Below are 20,648 nucleotides of genomic sequence, written 5' to 3'. Positions count from 1 at the left end.
GTAAATTTGTAACCACAATAAACACAGTGTTTGCAGTGTATCCTTGGGAGAAATTAATGCTTTCAAGAGGAAGAAATTCTTAATTTCCTTGACGGGGAATACCCAAGAACAGGGCGTCCATTTGTTTGGGCAAAATTTTATAGACGATACTACTGACGTCCTGCTCCTGTGAAGGCAGCACGGAGCGAAACGGTCCGGCTACAGAAAGCTGACAGAGACACGGAAGGTTGCTATGGAAACGATACACCGCCTCATCTCGTCTCATTCGTGTAAACCGGCAGGATTCAGAGCGTTGCAGACCAGATGTGCTGACTTTCTTTTTCAGGTAGTCACAAGTTTCAAGTTTTATTCTTTCAGATGTAGAGTTAATAGTGTTCGAAATGATGCTCACTTATTATAAAATATTAGTAAAGAGCAAACACTACACCTCCTTAATGAAAGGCAAGGGGGCTGGGGAGTGGGACAATAAGCCAAGGAAGCTCAGAAAATGCAACAGTATTTTTAGAATAGCACCCTGTCATTTGACTAAACGGACTAAAATCTGATGAGAAGAGAAGACTAAAACTAAAAAAGTCAAATACCCATCAAAACTACCACTGGAAGCCACAGCTCCACCTCACCACCTCCTCCTTGTCCCATGTCCAACATTTACCACAGTTTCATGCAAATCCACACATGAGTGACACATGAGTGAGGGCAGCAGAAATGACTTTGAGTTGGGCTGGACTGCAGGTTGCAGTAGCAGCAACAGCAACAGTGTTAGTGTTAATGTTGGTAGTTACCCTCTGGATGTCGGAGGTGAGCTGCAGAAGAGACGGCGAGGCTGTAGCTCTGAGAGTCTCTGTTCCTCTGACTGGAGAGTTCAGACTGACGTAGGCCACTGCACTGCTCTGTAGGACAACACTGTTATCCTGCAGGGACACACACACACACACACACACACACTCAACATTACGACCATCATCATAATCATCATCAACATCATCATTATAGTCCCTGTCACCATCATCGTCTTCATTATCACATGTCCATAAAATCTTTCCTCTGCACTTCATCAGATTATATTATTGTCCTTGGCACTTGATCTTTATTAAGTTACTTGTGATTACAACTTTCATGGTTTGATTAATCAAGCATTTTCAGGGCTTCTTCATGCACAAACAAAACAAACGGCCTCTGTCTTTGATTTACCAAGGTGCCACAGCGCAGGTGAAATTAAAGGAAACTGTGTGTTTTTTTTTTTATCTGTAAAGAAAGTTGAACAATTTTTTTTTTCTGCTAGAACATCTTGGAGGTGGTATACAAAACTCTCATTGAAACTGTTCTGACCTGTGACCTCTAAACCGGGTTTGACCATCTCACAGTGACAATCAAAACCAAGCCAATAAAGACTCAAAGTATGATGTCCTCCAATTCAGTTTATTTTTTTACTGTTCATCATTCAAGCACCCAGTTGACGGGTGAAGTGGCAGCAGTTTATTTTCACAACTAGGACTGTAAGTATGTAAAGTAAAATTATAGGCAAGTGACACAGACACTTGTCTGAGATGTACTGTACATGCTCTGGAACAGATTTGAAAAGCCAGCAAATTCTGGCTGACCCCTCACATCCCACGTTTTGTCAGGCTCTCTTCAGGGAGGCACTATAGAGCACCTAGAGCCTTGAAAAATACATTTCAAAAATCTTTTACTGCACACACTGTTGCTCTGCTACAAAATGGGAAATATGCTTCCTCATATGAAAATTATTTATCCACAGTGTGTGAAGAGCTCAGGGGCGACGCATCCCCACCAGTGTTGGCTGCATTCTTGGGACAATTTCCCTCTCCACTGGGAAAATCCGCACTGAGGAAAAGCCTGTGATTTGTGGGTAAAAGCTTCACGTGCGCTGCGCTGAGCTGTCCTCGGCAGCTGCCTCCTGTTGGAACTTCTACCACTAAAAACGCAAAAAGAACAGGAGCTCTCCTGTCTTGCAAACAGGGACGTGTTTTTGATGATCATCTTTTTTTCTTAGCTGCTGTCCCTGGTGCTTGTCAGACAGCTCCTCCAGCCTCAGGTGTTAGCAGCAGTGCATACAAATTAACTCAACTGCAGCTGTGTTCATTCATGTTATCAGTCTTGGTAAATCACACGCTAAATTGAGAAATTGCCCAATGACAAATCTTGCGCCCCAGGTGTTGAATTGCGGCATGCTTGATAAATCCCCTTCAGTGAAACAAACACTCTCATTATGGTCTTATGTAGTAGGTCTAGCTGCCACCAAATAATTACTTATCTAGTTTTTTAATGTACACTGCAAAAAAAATTCTCAATCTGAACATGTCATTTGGTCACATATTCATGTTTTTCATAACATAGAAAACCTCTCGATTTCAGTTCTAATAAATTTATTTCAATTTTTTTTTTTTTTTTCTGACAGCAAGTATAAATGTGTAGACACAGCAGAATAAGGCTGATCAGCCCACTAGCATTAAGAATGATATTAATATCAGTTCTACAAGCAAGCTGATAAAAATTACAAACGAGTGGGATTATCTCATCTCACTGGCAGGATTTTTAAGAAAAACAACATTTTAACATTGAACATGACACTAAATGACTTATATGTCTGTAGAATGTATTACCAATGCCTCCTTCCATGTGCATATTCCTTTTTTTCCTGCATCAGCCTCAGTCAAATAAGAACAAAACACACCAACACTGCCCTTTTAGATGAAATGTAAGGAAACAGACGATCACCTCTCCCCATTCGTAGGACCCAATGTTTCCTAAAGCTGAGCCCCCCCAGGAGCAGAACACAGTGGTGCGGTCCGGCACCCATCCTCGTTTGGCCTGTTCTGTCACCGTGGCAATGAGCTGAGTCATGATGGCCGAGGCCCCGCCTCCCTGGTCGCTGTCATGACGACTCCCAACCAGCACATAGCGATCTGAAATAGACCATAAAAAAAAAAAAAAAAAAAGTTCAGACCGACAGAACTTTCCTTTAAATTGCAGTGGCGATCCTGAGGTTTCCAAAGGTATGTGTATAAAAAGATGCACACGACATCTAGATATTTTCTATTTGATGTAATGGGGTATCCATAAAACCATGCCATCTTTGGCAGCTTTGAATATTTGAAGAGTTCATTGGCAAAACAAACAAAAAAAAAGATATCTCTATTGGTATTCATTTCTATAAACCATATTTTTTCCGGGTCCACTGGTAGGCTAATGTATAGGCAACGCGGCTCTTGCAACACAATTTTGGATTTGGATTCCAAAAGTATTATATACAATGGTGATAAGCTCTTCATTTCACTCAGCACTGTCTAAGAGTGAAGTAGCTTCAATGAAGTGCTGCAAACAGAATATGAATATGAAACAGAATATGTATGTGACACTGTTGTACAGTGCAGACAAAAAAAGAGCCTAACTCTGAAGCTTCTTGCAGGGAAATTCAAAGAAAATTCAAGTGGGAAACCCTTACCTGGAATATTCAGTTCTAATTGGCCAGTGAAGGGTTTCTGAGAGCTAATATTTCTGAATAATGGCTGTCCTTGCTGTGGACGGTCACTTTAAGCAGGTTTTAACCAAGCTGCCTGAAAACCTTTTTCATGGGTGCACAAAGAACGTTGCAAGCTGCGCTACGACCAGTTTGGTGACGTGGAAACATGCTTTGCCCGTTCATGTGGTGTTTTCGTGCTTGCACATTGGGTGTTGTGCAAAGGTGGGAGACGTAGCGCAGAGAAACAGAAGGAGGAAGTGCAAGGTGAGATGTCTGCAGCCTTCCAGAGGCTTTGGATCAGTGGCTATTTCAACAGCTGTTATGTATGTGGCTTGATACAGCAGATATTATACCAACAACTCAGCAGCAAAGTAGATTCAACGATAATTGTTGAGGGTAAGAACCACACTGAAGTGAATATTCGTCACACTGAAAACACATTTTAGATGCCTGGAAAAGTCAGATGACACTCTGCGATACAGAGCTCAGAGAGTCAGTGGGTTTTTCATGGTGTGCTGTGTCTTGCATCATATACACAGGGCTATGAAGTGTACGTTGTGCAGGACACCAACATGACTTTTTAGGGTAAACGTTACAAGGCAGAGAGAGGCTGAGCTGAATGTGGCGATGGCAGAGCAGGCCAACTTGATGTACAACGCAGGGCAGAGGAGCTGTACCCATGTGTTGCGCTCGCTTTATTGTGTTAGTTACATTCCTTACTTTATTTAAGAAGAAGAAAAAGTGACTTGCAAGTTTCACTGATTTATTATTGATTTATTCTTCTGATATATTTAATTCTCTGAAGATGATCTCCAAACCCCTCTAATATATTCCACTATCACCAGCCCCTTTACACTCGGCACGCGTGGGCGCTCAGCTGCGCTCAGATGAATGACAATAGCGAGTGAGTTTGGATCCGTCCTCACTGACCTGTGCTCTAGCTGAGAGTGTCGTTCTGAGTTATGGTTTTATACTTTGCTTTATGTGCTATATTTACAGCTTTGTGCCATGTTTTTATAATTGTGCAACCTGATCGAGCCAAAGACAAATTTCTAGAAATGGATAATAAAGTTCTATGTCTCTATCTTTAGCCTTTTCTCTCTATTGCACAGAGAAACCCACACAACAAAATAGTCCCTGGATTAAAGCTTGTTCGACAACTACAGTAAATTAAAACATCTGCAACTTCTAAACACAGGCAAAAATGTTTGCTGGAGCAGTAGAGCATTTTAAGACGGTTTTATCAACTGAATGTTTGAATAAACAAAACACGGAAATCAAGTAAATATTCAAAAATCAAAAAATCATGGTATGCTTTGAAAAGCATCAAGCATTACAGCGTACTAAATGGGCTAAAACATGCAACAACAGAGTCCTTTAAAGTCGGCATTTTTGAAGTGAAAATATGTTTTGCATCAGAATAAAAAATAACTCCAGGCATTCTGATGAATGCAAGAACAAAATGTAAGGCATATGCTTTTAAAACGCAGTGGAATAATAGCATCAAAAACAATAAAAGCATGTGAAGAAAGACTGACAAAATACTTTTCACAAAACACTCAAAAAAAAAACCTAGGGTAAATTAAAAGTACACAAAAACCTGCATTTGAGTACAGTGTTAAAATATAAGGTTCCATACAAAAGTCTGTCTGCACACACACACACACACACACACACACACACACACACACACACACACACACACACACACACACACACACACAGATGCTCAAGGCTTCTTTGTATGCCTTACATTTTCCACAAAGACAGAATGTTGAGTGTGGATGCACAAAGCAGATCGCTGCAGGCGACGAGATGAACACAGAAAACTTCATCACTTCAACACATAAAGCGGTGATGATTTTGTTTGAGGAAAGCAGCACTTAGACGAGCCTACCAGCCCAGGAGTTTGGCAGTGTATTACTGCACTGGATGGGAGAGCTTCCAGGAGCCAATTACATCAACAGCCATTATTATAAAAACTGCTGCAAATCAGTCATGAGTGAAAGGCCAATTTGCTTCACATTTTATATGTTCTTCAATCGATACCTGTAGTATTCAGAGGGTGAGTCCAATGCCAAAGTGGAATATTTAAAAACAAAACAAACAAAATATAAAAAGGCTTATTAATATAAAAACATTTAATATAAAACCAATATGGTTTGGGAATTCATATTAAAAAGGAGGCATTCACCACCTTCTGATTCTTTAGTGACCCTTGTATTAAAGAGGCGTTCTGTTGCAGGACGAGGGACGTCGGCACGGGAAAGAGCAGCCTGGTTCCAGACTCGTGAACCACACGCTCACTTTAAACAGTTCTGAGTGGTTCTGCAGGTCTGATGTTGCTCAGGTCAATTGTGATTTCTCTGCTGAAAACCCAACTGAGCCAATTGGCACCGTTGTAGGGCGGGACAAACATTGTTGATGTAATCAAGCTGTGCCGGACGGTGAGAGCCGAATAGCATGAGATAATGGATGATAAAATATCTCCTCGGTTAACACATAACAATACACAGGTGGCAAGTCTTCTCAATATTCTGACAGCATATTAGAGTCACAGTAGGGGGTGGAGGGAAATGGAGCCATGGGCTGGGAGTAATATTCTGAGAAAAAGACATTTTTTTCCCTTTCTTTTTTTCTTTCTTTTTTTGGTCAAGGAAGGACATGAAGCTTGACTTTGCGTGCTGCTCGCCAATGACCTCATCAAACTCTACTTTGCAATGGGATTCAGTAACAAGGAAATCCTGGTGATTTTAGCCCAGAATCACAACACTGTTTTCTTCTGAATCGGCTCAAATCACGGCAATGTCTTTTCAATGTCTGGATGCTGATGAGAATATTGTGATTCTGGGGGTTGTTCCCCCTGCCCTCCCACCTCCCGGCTAGGTTGGTCTCTTGTGATTGGTTCGGGAAAATCAAATCCGCCACAGAAATCGGTTAGAGTGGAGGCAATGTCAGACTGAAGATGGAAAGGGACTGTAACGAGCTGACAGTTCAGTCCTGATATCAGGCAAAGAAAAGAGAAGCAAGACCCGCCTGTCTCTTTGTGTCAGGACCTCCACTGCGGATTCATTTCTCTGAACTGAATCGCCGGCCAGTCGATTCTGTTCAGTCGCCACAGGGCACAACTTCGAGCAGTTCCTCACAGCAGGATCAGCGTTTGATCCTTCTCCTTCTCCTGCTTCTCCTCTGCTCTTTCTCCGCTCAGCTCCACAGACAAAGGGTCCAGACTAGATAAAGTCCCACTTGGAAAAGCAGGTATCCAAGAGGCTGGTCCCTTCTAAAAAGCACCAATTTCGGGGCAACTTCTTTTATTGTAGGGTCTAATAACCAAATTTGGCTACAACTGTTATAACTAGAACAGCTCTGTGGTTGAATTTGTTTCTTTAAAACAGCCATGATTGCTGTCAAACATGACACCCCTCTGCCCAACCCAGCCTGAGTTTTATGAAAGTGGCTTTAATTGTCATAGTGTACACTACAAATTTATTTCTAAGACAACTCTGTACTAGAAATGTGGATTTGATTGAAGCACATGATGTATTTCCCAATATTACTGTCATTTCTGATTTTTTTGTGTAAAAGTTGAATAGATAAGTTTCTTGATGGAGCTGTTTTTAAGACCTCAAGGAATGCTTTTAGGGAAGCAGGATGGGGGTTTTGGTCATTAAATACCCTCTTTCCATAAACAGGAACCTAGTGGTGGTCTGGTGCAAAAGTTTAAAGTGGAACCAACTTTTAACTTTTAAACTTCTAAGAAAAGGTTTGCTTTTCCTTGGGCTAGAGCTGCCAAGTGAGCCACATCATTATGTCATGTATGTAAGTCTGCTTTCCCAGCCACAGATACACATTTTTGCTGCAGCTGTCCCGTTGGAGCGTGCAGGACGTGATGGGAAAACAGTTTCCTCACAGTGACTACACTGCAGCTGCAGCAGCCACCGGCCAGAGGAACAACAGGCAGAACAGGGGAGGCTGGCTGCTGCACTTACATGAGGAAAACACTGTAAAACATGTCAGAGGTTGATATAATTCTTCAACTAGCCAGGTTGGAACAGCCTAGTTCAATAGCATGATGCTTCACGGCTGTTTTGATGTGGTACTCGGCTTTTCCTTGACGTATTCAGCGAGGTCTCGACTCAGCTGTTGGAAACACTGATCGATAGTCCCACCCCAGCCCCAGATGTAAATGGTTCATTGTTGGTTCTTTGTTGTAGCCCAGCAAAGACTTGGCGCTACTTTCCTGGCCGAGAGCCAGTTCTCTAGCTGTTGAAACACAAAGAACTTGTTCAAGGTTAGATGCTGGCTCTGAACCAGCCCTCAAACTGGCCTGGTGGAAAAGTGGTACGAGTGTGACTTGAGGCTCTGGGTAATGTTATCAGTCTGGGAGTGAGTGGAGATCTGCAGGCCCTCATAGTTGCTATGCTTTCACTTTTATTTCATATTCCCTGTGTCCTTAGGCTAGAGCAGGGTAATCAATGGCCCAAAAGACACCGACTGAGATTCAGTATTGTGTCACTGGTAGCTTTTTTTTTTCTTTTTTTCCCCATTCTATTGAAATTTGAAAGTTAACAGCAGTAATTATGAGATAATTAGGATAGCGATGCAGGTATGGTGAAAATCATTGTTCGCACTCTGCCCCCCTGGCGACTGATGTTTAGTGGAGATACTTTGTGATTAAGTGCCCTGTTTAATTCTGTGCCAGTTAGTGTCAATTTTGTTTGTACACAAGAAGGAAGGTGTGCTAAGGCATATTGTGCTATATAAGGCAAGAATTCAATAATGCACATACGCAATCTGTTGCTTGCTTTTTTTTGCCATTATGAGTTTGCCCTTAAAATGATTTATTAGAATATATAAGCATTTTGTAGGAATCTTATACTGGAATTGTAGCAATGAATTACAGCACTTTGATCAGGTTTGTATCTTGGCGTTCATCTGTGTTACTGTCATAAGGCCTTCAGGTAGCATCTGATATTCTATTATTCTTTATAATACACTATATTACCAAAAGTATTCGCTCACCCATTCAAATGATCAGAATCAGGTGTCCTAATCACTTGGCCTGGCCACAGGTGTATAAAATCAAGCACTCAGGCATGCAGACTGTGAAACAAGACATTTGTGAAAGAATGGGCCGCTCTCAGGAGCTCAGTGAATTCCAGCGTGGAACTGTCATAGGATGCCACCTGTGCAACAAATCCAGTCGTGAAATTTCCTCGCTCCTAAATATTCCACAGTCAACTGTCAGCTCTATTATAACAAAATGGAAGCGTTTGGGAACAACAGCAACTCAGCCACGAAGTGGTAGGCCACGTAAAGTGACGGAGAGGGGTCAGCGGATGCTGAAGCGCATAGTGCAAAGAGGTCGCCGACTTTCTGCACAGTCAATTGCTACAGAGCTACAAACTTCATGTGACCTTCAGATTAGCCCAAGTACAGTACGCAGAGAGCTTCATGGAATGGGTTTCCATGGCCGAGCAGCTGCAGCCAAGCCACACATCACCAAGTGCAATGCAAAGCGTCGGATGCAATGGTGTAAAGCACGCCGCCACTGGCCTCTAGAGCAGTGGAGATGCGTTCTCTGGAGTGATGAATCACGCTTTTCCATCTGGCAATCTGATGGACGAGTCTGGGTTTGGAGGTTGCCAGGAGAACGGTACATTTCAGACTGCATTGTGCCGACTGTGAAATTTGGTGGAGGAGGAATTATGGTGTGGGGTTGTTTTTCAGGAGCTGGGCTTGGCCCCTTAGTTCCAGTGAAAGGAACTTTGAATGCTTCAGGATACCAAAACATTTTGGACAATTCCATGCTCCCAACCTTGTGGGAACAGTTTGGAGCGGGCCCCTTCCTCTTCCAACATGACTGTGCACCAGTGCACAAAGCAATGTCCATAAAGACATGGATGACAGAGTCTGGTGTGGATGAACTTGACTGGCCTGCACAGAGTCCTGACCTGAACCCGATAGAACACCTTTGGGATGAATTAGAGCGGAGACTGAGAGCCAGGCCTTCTCGACCAACATCAGTGTGTGACCTCACCAATGCGCTTTTGGAAGAATGGTCAAAAATTCCTATAAACACTCTCCTCAACCTTGTGGACAGTCTTCCCAGAAGAGTTGAAGCTGTAATAGCTGCAAAAGGTGGACCGACATCATATTGAACTCTATGGGTTAGGAATGGGATGGCACTTCAGTTCATAGTATGAGTAAAGGCAGGTGAGCGAATACTTTTGGTAATATAGTGTATATTACTCTCATTGTTTGGAGCTGATGTTGAGTTCATGTTATATTTTCATGCTGTCCAAGTCCTGAGAGTACCGATCGGTTGCTGAGAAAGACTCTTGCCAGATGACATCGACACTCATTTGCATATCAGCGTGTTTGGTTTAGTCCTGCGGTGAGTGGAGGGAAGGGAGCCCCGCTGCCTATGGGAGGCCGTGTGATCATCAGACATCTTTGTCATCAAATGCTTTGGGAGGCAGCACATTAACCGTATTCCCTCTGGTTGGAAAAAGTCTTTCGATTTGTCGCTAGTCACTTTTGAGAAATAAAGTAATCAGGGTTGGTGGGGGTGATTTGCTAAATGTAGCGAGAAATTCACCAATTTGGCAACAGTGATAATGTGTGTTGGTATGTATGATGAGAATGTGCTGTCTGATTTGTCTTCACCAGTGTTACCATGGCTACCTCAGATACATTTATTGAACTTAGCAAGAAGAGATTTTGTTGATCTGTGATTATCTCTCAAAACCATGGCTCTGTGTATAGTTAAGAGTAAGAACAAATGACAACTATAAATCTTTCTGACATGTAGGCATTAATTTTGATCATTTCTGTGTAATTATTATCCCTTGGTCATGTGTGGTTCAACTAACAGGTGTCTAAAACCTTAAGAGCCACAGTTCATGTCAATGTGTGTGCATCACCAGCATCTACTTTCCAGTGCAGACAGAGCAAAGCTAAAATATCACTGCACAGCAGATGAATATATGATTGCTCATCTGAAATAGTTCCAAAAATAAAACTGGCTGCATCAGTTGTAATGATTAATGATATTTATTTATTTATTTATTTATTTATTTATTACGCAAATTATCAAGCCAAATAATTCAAAACACTTCAAGTTATTGTTGCAAAAAATAAGAATTCTGACTTAAAGAATTAGGATGAAACGCTGGAGCCAATGATCTACCAGGAACACATGGATAACTTCACTATCTTCTCATCACCTAATATAGAAGTTGACCATGGACTAATCTCCTGGAAGCTTGGCACACACTTTGACAAAGTATTTGAGTTAGTGAGCTCTGCTTCTCCTACCTGAACAGTTGAGAGAGTGTGTGGTGTATTTCAGCTTGGCCACATGCAGAGAAATAAACCAAAAGTGAAGCTGTTTGACAGAGAAGTAAAAGTTTCCCTATTATTCTGGAGGCCTGTGCTTGGCAATCAATTCAAAATTAATTTACTTTTTTCAAGTGTTGTGGGGATATTGCATTACAGATTAATTCAGAATGGCCCTCTATATTATTGTGGGCTGTACCACCCGCACATAACCTTTGGGAATGTGCCGGGATGTTCATTGTGGCCTGTATAGGCTCAGGATAAATGAGAAAGGAACAGACATATGATCAAACGCCAACAGGCAGTTAAAGCTCCGCTCCTCCCAGAGATTTGTGGCTCATATTATCTGCTTTAGTGGCCCATTATGGCTGCCTAATATCACACTGTAAATCAGCAAGGTAATTTTCCACCAGCGATTGGGCAGGACAGGTAGCCACGCGTCCCCCAACAGAGTAATGTTAGGCCAAGGACTAGGGAAGGGGGTGGATGGGGGGATGGGCGGTGAGGGGGGTGAGGCAAGGACACGATAGAGGGTCTCCTCCACAGAGCAACAATTAAAAGAGAAGGGCAGCAGCAGGAAGGAAAGAGGAGCTGCGTCACCATTAAAACCTTTAAAGGACATGTTCCTAAATGAACCGGGACAGAGAGGAGAGACTGGGAGAGGAAATGTGAAAAACAGACATACAGAAACACAAAGCGAGACAAGTAGAAAAAGAGAAATTAGCAAATTCAAAATACATCCAAGCATGTTACAAGACTACATGATTCCTGCTTCCTTGATTTGAGGATATTCCCATTGATAACAGGATGTTGGGTCGCGATGGCAGGACCAAGTGCAAACCAATAGGAAATCAGATCACCAGAGGAACACAATTTAATCTGATAGGACGAGTGGAGGCCGGGATCGTTCAAAAATTTGTCAAGGTTTCATTGGTTAGAAACTTATCTACCCCTACTGGTGCAGTAGTAAAGATACACTGTTTTCCAGAAGGCAAAAGTAAAAGGTACTTTACACTGTTTTTTGCACCCTTCTCTCTTCTGTTCTTGACTGATTATTCAAATGCTTATTTAGCTTTTTTGCTACTGAATAATCACATTTAAATATAACTAAATCTTAAATCTTCAAACTTCATAAATCAGCAGTGACAGAGTTCATTTAACACTTACCTTCTTGCTGAGAGTCTGCAGTTTCACCATATTTTTTAGCTGAGGTTCGGACATAAAGTAATCTTTTCATTCATTCATTTTCCAAGCTGCTTATTCTAATTAGGGTCACAAGGTGCTGGAGCCAATCCCAGACCTCACTGGCCAAACGAGGGAGGGAAGGAGGAGTGGCTTTGTGTATTATTGACACCATCGAAGAGGCCACTCACACTGGCAAGTTTGATCCGCGCCCAAGCACGATTGCCCTTAAAATCCGGATTCTTTGACCAGTGTGATCGCTCCGTATCGTGCTTGAATACAGTACACTTCCCCCGCTCTGGCACGGTTGGAGGAGGTGTGCTTCTGCACGGTACGGGCGCGTACATGAGCACATGCACAGTCACGCACGCAGTGCGCGGACGTAAATCATGCAACTTTCCTCCTGCCTCTGCAAAACTGTTTAATGTGCGCAGCGCGATTACCGGCGAATGGCCGCGTTGCGCAATCAATAATCAACCATGTTGTCTGTGTCATTGTCTGTTGTGCTGCTGCAACCGCGTATAAACAAAAGTCGGTTTATAATGAAAGTACAGCAGTCTGTGTGCGCGGAGATCCAGCAGACCTGGTGCTGGCCGGCACCGCGTCGGCACCGGCTGGCACTGGCCGCGGCACCGCGGCCACCCGGTCACCTGGTCTGCCGGATCTGACAGGTGCCGCTCCGGCTGTCAGTTGGACCTTTCTGAAGAAGGAGGAAGTTACCTCCGAAACTGTCAAGGTAAATAAACATCCCATGTCTGATTAAAAGGACCAAAAACGTTTTTTAGTTAAAAGGAAGACATGATGTATTTGAACTACATTGATTTATAATGACGTCGGGCCATGCCTGTTGTCGTATTTCAACGTGATGACGCGCACACCGGGGGCAATCGTGCTTGGGCGCGTTTGGGAAAAAGGTAATGTGAGTGCAGGCCAGCCGGGGACTGGGGAGGGGGGGATTTTGGCTTTAGCACGATACGGGCTCAAACTTGCCAATGTGAGTGGGCCCTAAATCACTCAACAGTCAAACAGTTAAATTACCGCTTTAACACTGTTAATTGTTTCCAACTAATGCAAACACTTGTAAGTTTTAGCAGTGGGAATCTTCCCTCCCTCTAGATTCCTTCCCATATGACGTGAAACATTAGATTACCAAGGATTTCTGGGTACTGAAGTCCGTCAAGTTCTCAAAAAAAAGAAAAAAAAAGAAAAAAAAAGAAAATCAAACAGCGGCATTTGACTGCCATCTGGGCTGCCAAAGTGCCAAGTTGCCTCCTACAGTTTTAAAGCTGTTTCACATCGACTACAAATTTCTGTGCGGATTATTTGCAGCAAACACCGAATCTTTAATCACTTTGCCTTTTTAAGGAACTCCATCTGTGAAAACATGTGATCAACCATCGCAACCTCTTGCTCAACGATATCCCAAACACCATCCCGGCGAGTGACTCTCATCACACAGCAGACAGTCGACCAAATGTGCTCCTGCTGTAATATTAAACGGCACAGTTACAGTGCTAAAGGAGAAGCCTGTTCTCCTTGTGTGAACATCATCATGGTGACTAACCACCACTTTTATGTACTCATCTGCCAGTGCTGGAGGCCATGTAGTGCACGTGCACACACACACACACACACACACACACCTACATGTATGAGTCTGTAGAACTCAAAATTGGATGGACCAACAGTTTTCTCTCTTTTCTTCTGTTTGTTTCTTTTTTTTTCTTAAAGTAACAGACAACAACACAGTCACTGTTGCAACACTGTGCTGAAATCAGTTTTCTCTGAGAAATAATAGTTGCATTATTTGTCTAGTGCTGGGCTTGGTGTGTATACTTGCCATGCGGAAAATTCATACATAGATATTCTGCAAACTCATGCTACAGCACATTTTGGTGTCACTTTGGAGTGAAACAGCCTTTAAAATGTTAGAGCATTATCTGTTTTGTTGTCTTAATACTTTCTGTGTATTTGCTGGTGTTGTATTACAGAGAAAACATGGCCGGGTGAGGTCAGCTGAGACAGCGGGAGGCGCTGTTTACATGAGGGCAGTTTGTCACCCGAGACGATGAAACGTGGCTTCAGCATCCGGGGTCACAAACTCCTCAGTCAACACACAACACACATGTGCTGGCCCTACATGCATAAAGTTCTGCTCAACACCACACACACATACACACAAACACACACACACTCACACTCACACACACACACACACACACACAGTGTTGCTCCAATCAGGTAATAAAGAAAGCTGGGCAGTTCAGTCTAAAGTCATCTATATGCTAATCTGGACTCAGTGGCTGTCTTTGGTTTGTGATGCACCTTGTTTTATTTTGTTTATTTGTTGATTAATATATTTATCTACATATTACTATAGATCTATAATTTTTTTTGTTTTGTTTTATCTCTGTTTGACATGTTTTTCTACTATCATTGTGCAAGAGAAATTAATTTTGCCCATTTTCCCCTTGCACTTGTACAACACTAAAATGTAGATGTGTGGACCAAACTTTTGAGACCAGGCTTCAAAGGACAATTACAGCCTTACCTGGGTTCCTCCTTCCTTTCAGGTATCCTACAACGTTGTAGATCTTCTTGTAGGCTGACTGGTTTCCAATATTCAGTGTGATCTTCTTTCGCTCTGCGAAAACCAACAAGAGAAACTGTTGAAAGTGTTGAAATGACAAAGCAGATGGGATATTTCTTGTATGTGATGTCACACATGAAACCAACAATGAGCAGCTGTGGCTGTATGAGCCCCAGCAGTGTTGCTGTCAGCTGAACCACCATTGCTAAAAACAAGACTATATACAAAAACAGGAAAAAAAAAAAAAAGGTACTAATAAAAAGGAATTCATGGTAATATTGGTAAGTCTTCCGTACTTGGCTTTAAAATTAATATAAGCATATCGGACATAGGCTTTAAAATTAATAAGCATATTGGACATTGGCAAAAAAATAAAACAGTATTGTGCACCCCTAATAAAAATTAAATTTGTTGTTTTACATAACCTAAGCTGAAGTAATTTTTGTATTTTGCCCAGTGAATATGCACATTTTGAAAAGCATTTTATTTTAGTCTGCATCTGCTGATAGGCCATCACAATATGAGTATGCATAATAATATGTTTATTCCACTACAGGACAGACTTGATGTTCTCTGCAATTAAGTGGGAAAAATTGTGCATATATTGGTATCAGCAATCGGAAATTAGCCAAGAGTTGGAAAATATCAGCATATCAGATATCGGCAAAAAACAATATTGTGCAGCCCTGCTAAGAGAAAGGCTGCTGAGTGTGAATTTGTCCCCAGTGTGATGATATGGGAGAATGCTGAAGCCTCATTGTGTTAGTAATAGCCCAGAGAAAAGGAGTAAATGAGAAACAGCATGGCTCACAGCCTCTGCCAAGGATGCTATTGGGAAAACAAAGTTTTCAAGCCATCAAGTTGTTTTTATACACTTAAGCATACCGGGCTGGGAAATGCACAAATTGAATTAAAAAAGAAAATGATGTGAGCAATTTCAACAGGCTGTTAGAGAAAAGACCATATATCAGGTAAAAGGAGCATCATTCAGACACAGGATGGGAAAATAAAAGCAGCCACCAGCCAAAAGCAGGTTAGGCCCTGCCTGTGTTTGACAGCTTCATCCACTCTAAACACCACTGTGCCTCTAAACATTGTTTTTGATAAACTGTGGTGCTGTACCACATCACCACCGAGCTTCACCAGCTGCTCAGGTGCCCGCCCTGTTCCCTGTGCAGAAAATTGACATTGAACAAAGCAACATCATTTCTTCCTTTTACCTTAAAAAGTGCTTCCATATTTTTGGTCATGTGAGTCTAAAGGTTCTCACTTTGCTTTGCAAATTTGCTGAGGGTTTGCATAATGTACCTTTATAGGCTCCCTTTGGATGAGCATTCAGTAGCTTTAGGAGGTTTATTCCATAAAGATGCTGTTTGGATCCTGGAGATCTTCTGAGATTTTCAATCCTGTATTATACTTACTATTTATTTTTTTAGTAGTAAAATGACCAAAAGAGTTTTATTAACATGGAAAAAAGTTTTTTTTTTTTTTTTTTGTAATGGCTCACGCTGCCAACAACAGCATGAGTTTATAAATGCTTATGGAACCTGGGAATAAAACCCTGTTCTGGTAGAAAAATGTATTTTGCAGTTCCAAAGAGGTAATTTATGTGTGTAACATGCAATCATGCACACAATGTGAAAATGTGAGGTTGAACTGCTCACAATGAATTGAAATTGAGAGCTGCGTTGAACATATTGGACAGTTATGGTTGTGCTGATGTGATTAAAAAAAAAAAAGAAAACTTTATGTCTGTAACATTCGTCCAGTCTCATAAAGAATAAAACCCATCAGCTGTCAGCATCTTTGTCAGTGGTTTCTTATGAACTCATAGTTTCTTGAACAGCAGGAAACACCTTGATATCGCCTGAGTGTTTCAGCTGAAGTAAAACTTTACTGATAAATAACTACCCATTAAAATTTATCAAAAGCCTCTTCAACTAAACAATTACACCGTGAATTCAACAAATCAACAGCCTAAACAAAAGAAATGAATGCAATCAACTACATTCACATAATTATGGCAAGGGGTGTAATGAGTTTGAAACTCACTAAATAAGCTAAATCGAGAACATGCTTTAAAAAACAGCATGTACTTTTTATTAAATTGTGGGTAAAGGTTAATTACATTTTCTCTTGAACTGCAAAAGTATGAACACAAAACGATGAAAAATATGTTTAAACAAATAAGGCGAGAATGAAAATGAAAAGTATCTTGTGTCCTCCACTGCAAACAATCTCCATCTTAGTTTATGAGTCTCTGAATTATTTAGTCTTAGTCAAAAATGGGTAAAAGATCTGCCAGTGTCATTTCCTCGATGCCAGTGGTCCTATTTTAGCCTTATTCCCAGAAGAATTCCTGAAACAAGTGAAACTACAGTCTCATCCCAATGGCCGAGTTGTTGCACTCGTCTGAAAAAAATGCAAAGATTTTAAGACTGAAAATGAGACAAACCGACTTGAAACTGATCATTTTGCAGAGCACAGGGTTTAACTCTCTGTGTCCCATAATTCATAGCCAGTCTTATTTGGAGCCAAACTGAAGATAGCCAGTGTTCAGTTTTCAAAACCAAGATTTTTCACCGTACAGCACTTTATCAGGTAAAGACTGCTATTTTTTTCCAGCACAGATGGTCCTAAAGCAACAAATGATAAGCGTTGACAAAGGGCTTAGGAAAGTGTAAGTGGGTGTGGTCACTGCTGGTGTTGATCTGCTTGATAACTGATATCAAAGTGAAACAGGAAAGCATAACACACAGAATGGGTTCTTGTGATTTTGGGTGGTCCATATGGCTGTGCCTCTGCTGCTGAAAGCCACAAATAAGGGACAATAAGGGACAGAACGCCTGCGTGGCACTAACAGGTGGTCTGAGGAGGCGGCGGTGCGAGTGTATTTTGGAGCACTAAAATTGCACTGCACCAACCGCTTCGTACCGACACTGCTCTCCGGAGCCCATTTTGGCACAAATTCTGTCATGGTGAGCCGGGAAATTACCAAATGGTTGCGAGAAGGGAAAACTCTGCACAGGCGCTGCGCTTGATCTGGGACCTTAAAGGAGCATACCAGGCATTTTCAACGTTTGGCCCATTTCACGACAAAGCATTCTGCAAATCACGCACAGGTACTAAAAACATATCATTTTCAAATTTGAGTTTTTGGTTGAAACACCCACATTATGGTGCGCTAACAAAGTCGTCAACATTCATAAACCACAGAGCTGGGACCGGCTCACTGCACCCACTTTCAAATCATCAAAACACAGCAGTGCTAAAAAAAAGATGTCAGCTGGCCCCCGAGCCTTTTTCTGCAGCTTTCCCTTCTTCTGGAACAGTCTACCTACAGAAACCAGGAGGCAAACTCTCTCTCTCTCTTTTTTTTTTTTTTTTTTTACAACAATCTTAAGACTTATTTATTTTCTTTAACCTATGGAAAATATAATTCTGATTTGAGCTTTGAGGGAGGCTCAGTCTCTCCTGTTTTAGTTTAGTTTCTGCCTGTGTAGATGTTCCCCCACGGTCTCTCTCTCTTCTTCCCTTTCCTCTTCAGTTCTGACTGTGATGTTTTCTCTCTCTCTCTCTCTCTCTCTCTCTCTCTCTCTCTCTCTCTCTCTCTCTCTCTCTCTCTCTGTGTTTGTGTGGTTTGTTTCTGTGTCTGCTGCATGGATGTGGCTCCCATCTTCAGGTCGGCGGCCTAGCTCTTTTGCAATATGACTGTAATGTGTGTATTTTGCTCACTGGGTCGGCACCTACTGCACACCTGTCTGGCTGGGAATGGGCTCTCCTCTCTCTGTGCTCCTCCTCAAGATTTCTTCCATTTTCCCCTGTTCAGCTGGGATTTTTTGGGGAGTTTATTATTCTTGCCTGCTATGAGGATTAAGTCAGGGGATGTCATCCTGTTTGTTGTAAACATGTGGGCATGTAGAGCCTTTTGAGACTGTAAACAGTGATACTGGGCTCTCAATATAAAAGAGAAAGGAAAAGAACTGCAGACGTCTCTATTACAGTGATGAAATACTGGTGAGAAGAAAGTTTGAAGTCTCTGAAACTTCATTTTTATATTCCAGTGGAGTGAATGGAAACCAACGGCTGGAGAAAAGGGAGGAAAAATGATATCAAACGTCTAAAATATGATTGCTTACTTTGGGAGATTAGCAGAAAAGTCAAGTGTATACATTTTGTAGATATTAGGCTAAATATGCAAACTCACTTTAATGGCCATTTAAAGAAATTTAAAGAATCAGACAGGTTCTTGTAATTGCTCGTCGTTGCTGGCTTCTATTAAAGCCCAGCAAAACTCCACTTAAAGGAAAAATCTACTCCAAAAACAGCTACTCTGACCGTCACTATCGACCTCTCCACCTACACATTCAACCTTTCAGCAGAGACCCTCCACAATCACACACCGTCTTGTTCTAACTCGTCTTTGTTTTCACCCCCTCGCCAGAAGTCAAAGTCGAAGGTGATGTGTTCGCAGAGCACCGGAGTACTCCTGGATTTTTTTTTAAAGTTCTCTCCTCGCTTATTGCAAAAAGGGTTGAAAGTTTTCAAGGTGGTTATGGAAGCCATCTGGGAGCCGAGGGTTTGCTGGTTCAACTCGCTGCACATAAACACTGCCACTGCAACAGCTGCTGTGTGTACCGAGAGCTGGAGTTTCAGTTCCTCAGATACTTCTCAGAGGCAGAACTGCTCCGGAGGCAGAGATAATATCACCGGCTGAGATGAACCTCATTGGGCAAAGCGAAAAAAAGGCCTTGTCAACATACACACCAACACCTCCTACTACTAAGATCTCCAGGTTTAGACAACAGTCACATGGCTCAAAATAATATGCTTGCTGTAATAACCCAGTTTACATGAATTAATTTAACAATCTCTGTACACCTTGTCCTTCCACTGCACTGTGCTATGTCATTTGCTATGACCTTTGATATTGCACAGTTTCAAAAAGCTAAAGGAAATCTTTTCACCTGCCATCATAAAAATAATGCATAAATAAATGAACAATAGCAGCAATCTAGTGTGTTAACTAGGCCATGCGTACTGTAATTATGACCTTCCACCAACTAGGTAAGCAGAAAGAGATGAAAGGAGAGTTTCCATAGTGGGAGTTTTGTTTTGATTAAGTTAAGACAGATATTTCGGTGTGCATGTTAATATACTCACTGACCCAAAAAAAGAAGAAAGTTTCAGTCAGTTTCATTGAAACATCAAGATCAAAGATTACGTGCTGCTTTCTCAAAGTGTGCTCTTGAAAATGAAGCAGCTTGAGCGACTGATCGAACCCCTGACAGACCTTTGGTAAATGAGTGACTCTCCAGGAACATCACACACCCCATCTCGGTCTCCCCGGGCTTTGTTTTCACCCCCTACCCAGAAGCCAAAGGGGGAAGGTTAGGTGCTAGTGGAGCACTCAGATACTCTCAAATTGTCTCTCCCTACTTGAGCAAAAAGCAGGTTGTCAATGTGGTAATGGAGGCCTGATGGTTCAATCCTATGCTGCCAAACTGACAAACCTGCATTTATATGTGGACCGACCTGCTCAAAGTGCTATTTGCCATTAGTGAAGATTGTACTTTTGAAATACACCAACGTGTCTCACAATACGTGTCTGCTGGTTTCGAAATTTGCCAGAAGGAGTCGTGTCACTTCACAATGTTGGGCATCACCGGGCGTGACAGCCCCACCGGGTCAGCTGCGCTCTAATTAAGTGACTTGCCACTCGGGGAAAACGTGATTGATTTATTGCATTACACTGTGGACAGTCCCTGTTGTCTCTCTCTGGCTGGAGAAGCACGCTGGTTCGGTGAGAAACTTCTTACTGTTTTCCTGAACAACGCAACAAAATCTGATTCTGATAACATTTCAAGCAAGACAGGGGCCGTGCAGTTGTTAAATCCTCCCGCACATGAGATCTACAGTGGCTGGTTTAATGAGATATTTGGCCGTTTCTGAGGGCTACAAGTCAAGCTGGACACAAGTCATTTTTTGAATTCGAATACATTGTTTCCCATAAAAAAAAGGACTGAATGCAGTGCAATGACCCTTCTTGTT

At 42.0% G+C, this 20,648-nt stretch overlaps 1 protein-coding gene across 1 annotated transcript in view; it reads right to left on the bottom strand.

The window, feature by feature from the left end:
* The window catches only part of naaladl2 (N-acetylated alpha-linked acidic dipeptidase like 2), a 331,707-nt gene that overhangs the window by 163,257 nt on the left and 147,802 nt on the right, over positions 1–20,648 (bottom strand). Inside the window, exons 8-10 of the mRNA XM_030048811.1 lie at positions 14,559–14,651; positions 2,740–2,927; positions 783–911 (exon numbers count right to left, since the gene is read on the bottom strand). Of these exons, the coding sequence (XP_029904671.1) occupies positions 783–911; positions 2,740–2,927; positions 14,559–14,651 (410 nt within the window). The remainder of the gene's footprint in view (positions 1–782; positions 912–2,739; positions 2,928–14,558; positions 14,652–20,648) is intronic.

The sequence above is a fragment of the Myripristis murdjan genome, chromosome 4 (assembly GCF_902150065.1).
Source record: "Myripristis murdjan chromosome 4, fMyrMur1.1, whole genome shotgun sequence".
Lineage (NCBI taxonomy): Eukaryota > Metazoa > Chordata > Actinopteri > Holocentriformes > Holocentridae > Myripristis > Myripristis murdjan.
This window is presented reverse-complemented; position numbering and strand designations above follow the sequence as displayed.